This window comes from Cetorhinus maximus, chromosome 1 (assembly GCF_964194155.1).
Source record: "Cetorhinus maximus chromosome 1, sCetMax3.hap1.1, whole genome shotgun sequence".
Taxonomy (NCBI): domain Eukaryota; kingdom Metazoa; phylum Chordata; class Chondrichthyes; order Lamniformes; family Cetorhinidae; genus Cetorhinus; species Cetorhinus maximus.
Genome location: NC_135879.1, coordinates 190,747,523 through 190,753,522, shown reverse-complemented (window position 1 = coordinate 190,753,522; position 6,000 = coordinate 190,747,523). Strand labels below are relative to the sequence as shown.

The 6,000-nt window shown below is 42.0% G+C and overlaps 1 protein-coding gene across 3 annotated transcripts in view; it reads left to right on the top strand.

The window, feature by feature from the left end:
* The first annotated feature begins 204 nt into the window (after positions 1 to 204).
* Positions 205 to 6,000, top strand: part of ube2r2 (ubiquitin-conjugating enzyme E2R 2) — a 151,012-nt gene continuing 145,216 nt past the window's right edge. Inside the window, exon 1 of one of the 3 annotated variants that reach the window (XM_078551377.1) lies at positions 205 to 888. In XM_078551377.1, coding sequence (XP_078407503.1) covers positions 712 to 888 — 177 coding nt within the window. In that variant the 5' untranslated portion in view covers positions 205 to 711. The remainder of the gene's footprint in view (positions 889 to 6,000) is intronic. The other 2 variants (XM_078551383.1, XM_078551389.1) reach the window with 2 other exon arrangements.

Here is a 6,000-nt window from a genome sequence, read left to right as displayed (position 1 = left end):
TTGTTCGAGAACGTCCTGTGCCAAACCAGGGTGGGGGTTCTTCTGCGCATGTTCAATCCTCATTGCCAACACATGGCAGAGGGCGGGGAAAGGATGCGTCACAATGGGCGGTGGTGATGTCACAGCGCGGGGGGAGGGGTACCGGCGGCCGCCAGCCGGGACTGAGGCGCAGCCGCAGTAGAAGCGGCAGCAGCTGGTGTTGGTGGGCCATTTTATTGCTGTCAGTGTGGGGAACGTACGGCCGGGATAATCATTACAGAGAGAGAAAAAAAATAAAACCAAACCGTAACAATAAGCAGCGAAATAAACATCTTTTTAATATAAAAAATACTCATCTTCATGAACTGTTGGTGGTCGACTTATTTTCCCCTATGTGTGGAGAATTGGTTTAATTATTTTTTCTGGTGAAGAGACTTGGCGTTGTGAAGGAGGAAGAAGGACTTTCTCTCTCTCTCTCTCTCTTTCCCCCCCATCCCCTTCTCTCAACTTACTGAAGAGTCCAGAGCGTCGTTCAGTTCATCGTCTGGTGTCAACCTACGGCTCTGTGTGTGCGCGTGTGTGTGGTGTGTGTGTGTTTTTATTATTTTATTTCCCCCTCCCCTTTGGTTTATTTTATCTTTTCTTTCTCCCCTCCCCCCCTCCTCCTCCCCTCCTTTTCTTCCCTTTCTTGTTTCTCTCTCTCTCTCTCTCTCTGGTTCCTCGCCCACCACCATGGCTCAGCAGCAGATGACGAGCTCTCAGAAGGCCTTAATGTTGGAACTGAAGAGTTTGCAGGAGGAGCCGGTAGAAGGTTTCAGGATCACTCTGGTGGACGAGTCCGATCTGTACAATTGGGAAGTGGCGATTTTCGGGCCGCCCAACACGCTCTATGAGGGAGGCTACTTCAAGGTAAATGATAGAGGCCCTGTTTACATCTCGGCTCCTTTCAAACCCTTTCTCAGTTACTGTTACTAATAAAGTAATCGCTGCTCTTGAGGATGTTCATGGTTTGGAGCATTTTTATACCTGTATGTTAAAAGAGACAATTGAAAATAGAGCCCAGGGCAGCAGCTAACCATTTTGTTAACGTGGATAAACAACCCCCCCACCCCCTCCTTTTGCTGTTGGTTTTGTCTCGGTCTTAATCGTGCATTTATTCGTGCAAATCTTATTTTTTAAATTATGTATTTCAGTACACCGAGGCTGTGTTTAAGCTTGCCTTCGACTGCACACCCGAGTAGTGTATTTTCTTTTCAAGTTGGATAGACTTTAAGTAATCAGCCTAATGGTTTCTATTGTGGTTTACATATGTGTTTAAAAAAGACACGATGTCTTTTTCATTGTTACACCCCGTCCAGTTATTTGGGGGAGGGGGGGTTCGTGTTTAATTATGTGAAACGAGTGGAGTTTATGAGACACTTTCCTTGTGGACTTGAAGTAAATACGTTTTATGTGATTTTTATCATCATGCTGTAAAGGATATATGCAGTAGCTTTTTAACAATGAAAAAGGAACAGATCTTTGAGCCTCCACGTTTTGGTAGCGAAGAATGAAGAACGGCCGTATTGAAGGAAGCAGAATATAGCACCTGATTTTTGTTGCTTTGTACTTTGAGAAGGGTAACAATTTTATCAATTGAAATTGAAATTTTGCGGTAATGATTATTTGTGCGCTTTCTCTTTATTCCCCCGGTCGGGTAGCCAACGAACCCGCGTAGATCTGAGATTTATATTTCATAAATGTGATTTTATTTTTGCGTGGTATATGGGAATGTTACAATTATGCATTTACTGTGTTATGCTCGTTGTTTTGATTTGTACAAAGCCGCTGACTGCATTGAATCACCCATCTGCGCAGTAATAAACTGCATTAGTTTCCCAGTATCCCTTATTGCAGCAGATTCCCTTGTCTTTCACTACCTCTTATTAATAGGGATGGGTTGCTTATTCATCTTTTTTTATACCCATGTACTTTGGAAATCGGTCACTACGAAAGCACTATGCCTTGTAATCGTTATTGCCATGTTCAGCTAATACCCTGGGGAATAAGGGCCATTTCAATATATTTTTATCAGGAAACTTAATTTTATCTTTCTTATCGATTAATATAATTCAGAGGAGGTTTCTCTACGATATGAAGTACAGAATATATTCAGTCTGGTTAATCCTACTAAGTTCTCTCTTGTAAACAAATGTCATATGGTGCTTTGCCATCTGCTGTAAAAGAGCTATAGGTTGTGATGAAAGAGGAGTGATATCTCTTTTGTCACCTATCCTGTTTCTGATTGTATGGGTCTTGGTCAATTTTTAGTTCACTTTATAAAATTGTGTACAGGTCACTAAAATCCATAAAGTAATGATCACATGAGAAGGAGCAAACTGCCATGTTTCCAAATGAGTACAGAATGTAACTTTGTAAACTGGGACATGGATAATAATTACCTTTGTCACCGCCTTTGCTTAAGAAGTAAACAAACTTTTTCTTTTCAACTACCTAATCTAAATCTAGCTACCCTATATTGCCAATCCGATTGGAGTAACCTGCGTAGTGCATTAAACCAAGCTTTATCAGTTCATCCATTACTATTATAGTGAATAGATTGTAAGGTGGAATGTTTTGTGATTCAACTCTGATGTTTGGAATATTATATGTCAAGCTCCTGAAAACCTGATGTCAGGTTTTGATTAATGTATAAAGTTCCCTGCTGAAAAATAGCTATTTGGGTCCTTGATACAAACATAATTGGGCTCAGCTATGATTTTGACATTTGACAGCACATTGACACTTGCTGTCCAACAATCAATTAGCAGAATGGCCATTTGAGCAAGATACCACAGTCCAACGTCCGTAGATCAGTACCCCAATGGGTGAGGACATGGATGTGTCCAATATATATGTTTAGCAATTCTGCACATTTTGATAACTTGGTCAAATAGTTTTTTTTTGAGTGTCAGTCACTTTGTATAAATGTGAGTAAAGGTTTGCCCAGAGCAATGTACAATTATTTTTTCTCATTGTTTTCTAAATATACAGTCAACTTTTATGGTCACATATCAGAGTTGTGTGAACCTGTATGACTTTACTCTCCAAGCTGCAACACAAGCTTATGGCATCTCAGCCTGCAGATATATCAAGAGATAATTTATATCAAAGGGCTGAATGGTCTACTCCTGCTCTGAAGTCCCATTGAGCCTTTTACAACCTTATGGCGCACCAAAATACTTCACAGCTGGTGTAGTCACCAAGGATTGCAGCAGCCAATTAACAGGATCTCAAACAGTAATGAGATGATGAGCAGATAATCTGATGTTGGTTGAGAGATAAATATTGGTTTGGACACTTACATAGAAACTTAGAAAATAGGAGCAGGAGTAGGCCACTCGGCCCTTCGAGCCTGCTCCACCATTCTTTATGATCATGGCTGATCATGCAACTCAATAGACCTCACCCGCTTTCTCCCCATATCCTTTGATCCCTTTCGCCCCAAGAGCTATATCTAACTTCTTTTTGAAAACATACAATGTTTTGGCCTCAACTACTTTCTGTGGTAGCGAATTCCACAGGCTCACCACTCTCGGTGAAGAAATTTCTCCTCATCTCAGTCCTAAATGGCCCACCCCGTATCTTCAGACTGTGAACCCTGGTTCTGGACTCCCCCGCCATTGGAAACATCCTTACTGCATCCATCCTGTCTAGTCCTGTTAGAATTTTATAGGTTTCTATGAGATCCCCCCTCATTCTTCTGAACTCCAGCGAATATAATCCTAACCGACTCAATCTCTACTAATATGTCAGTCCCGCCATACCAGGAATCAGTCTGGTAAACCTTCGCTGCACTCCCTCTATAGCAAGAACATCCTTCCTCAGATAAGGAGACCCAAAACTGCACACAGTATTCCAGGTGTGGCCTCACCAAGGCCCTGTGTAATTACAGCAAGACATCCCTGCTCTTGTACTCGAATCCTCTCGCTATGAAGGCCAACATACCGTTTGCCTTCTTTACCGCCTGCTGCTCCTGCATGCTTGCCTTCGGCGACTGATGTACGAGGACACCCAAGTCTCTATTCAAATGTTCTCCTGGAGCAAAGGAGATTTAGGGGTGGTTTGATAGACATGTACAGGATTATGATAGGTTCAGATGGGGCAGACAAAGGCTGTTCCCATTAGCTGATGGTACAATGGCTAGGTGACATAGATTTAAGGTTTTGGGCAAGCGATATAGGGGATGTGAGGAAGAATATTTTTACACAATGAGTGCTTATGACCTGGATCTTGCTTTTTACACAGATGGTGGAGGTGCAGATGATGACTGATTTTGAAGGAAATTGGATGGGCATTTGAGGGAAATAAGCTTGCAGTGACATGGGGATAGAAGATGGGGAAGATTGGATTGCTCTACAGAGAGCTAGCATGGACTTGATGGGTCAAATGGCCGTAATACTTTGACATCTAGCTGAGAAAGTAGGCAAGAGACTTTGGTTTAATATATCATCCAAAAGATATTACCTCCAAAAGTATAATGCTCCCTCAATACTGCCCTGGTGTCATTCTACATTCTGCGCGCAGTGAGACTTTAATTCACAATCAACTGATTTGGTCAAGAGTGCTACCACTGAGCTATGGTTGATGCCTGAAACGTACAGCAGCTCCAGCTACTGATCACGGTACTAAATATTTTGCCCCAAAACAACAAACTTTGTAATATAATATGCTATAACTGTTCTGTAAACAAGGCACTCATAAGTTTCATTAACTTGAGTATTTGTAGTGCTTTAAGTTGTACAGCCTGTTACTCTGATGTCGTTGTTATGGCACTTGAGCTTTTCTTTTAGTAGAGCTGTACTTCTGGTTTTGCACCAATGCAACATAACTAATCAAACTATACAATGGCAGCAGTGGGATTCTACCTAGAATGGTTCACTATCCTAATGAGATGTGAGTGGACTGTGAAAGTCCACACTAACACACCATAGTAACGGTTTCAGGCAAGAGAATACTGTTGGTCCACCCAGCCTCACGAGTCTAGTATTCCCTCTGTGTTTATAATAACCCTAAATCCCATTTCATGACCAGATTCTCTGGCTCTTTCTTGACACCCTTTAAGGTATCTTGTTCCATCACTAATGCCAGTAATCTGTTCCAATATTTATCAGCCTTATAGTAAAAGCCCTGCATTTCCTATTTTCTGCTCATAACACTCTGACGTATTACTGATTTAACCATGGTATAGAATGCAGAAGCAAAACAACTTATCACCAGCACGTCCAGACATATGTAAATCCTTAACTTTGTGCATTTAATGTAATAATTATCTTTTGTAGTGTAGGTTTACTTTATGGTAATACTTTTTTTGTTGCTTTGATAAATGTTACATCAGAAATTGAATTTTTTAAATTCTGCCACTGGCAAGGCCAATATTTGTTGCCCAAACCTATATTGCCCTTGAACTGCTACAGTCCACCTGGTGCAGGTACACCCACAGTGCTGCTGAGAAGGGAGTTCCAAGATTTTGATCCCATGACAGTGAAGACGATACAGTTCCAAGTCAGGATGGTAAGTGGCTAGGAGTGGAACTTACAGGTGGTGGTGTTCCCATGCACCTGCTATCTTTGTCCTTCTAGGCGGCAGAGCTCATGGTATGGTAAGGTGCTGTTTAAGGAGCCTTGGTGAGTTGCTGCACTGCATCTTGCATATAGTATACACTGCTGCCACTCTGTGTCAATGGTGGAGGAAGTGAATCTTTAAGCTGGTGGGTGGGTGCCAGACAAGTGGGCGGCTCTCTCCTGGATGGTGTCGAACTTCTTGAGTGTTGTTGGAGCTACACTCATCAGGCAAGTGGAGAGTATTCCATCACACTCCTGCCTTGTAGATGGTGGACAGTCTTTGGGGTGTCAGGAGGTGAATTACTCTCCAGAATTCTCAGCCTCTGACCTGCTCTTATAGCCACAGTATTTATATGGCTGGTTTAGTTTAGTTTCTGTTAAATGGTAACCCCTATGGTAGTGTGGGTGAGGGATTCAA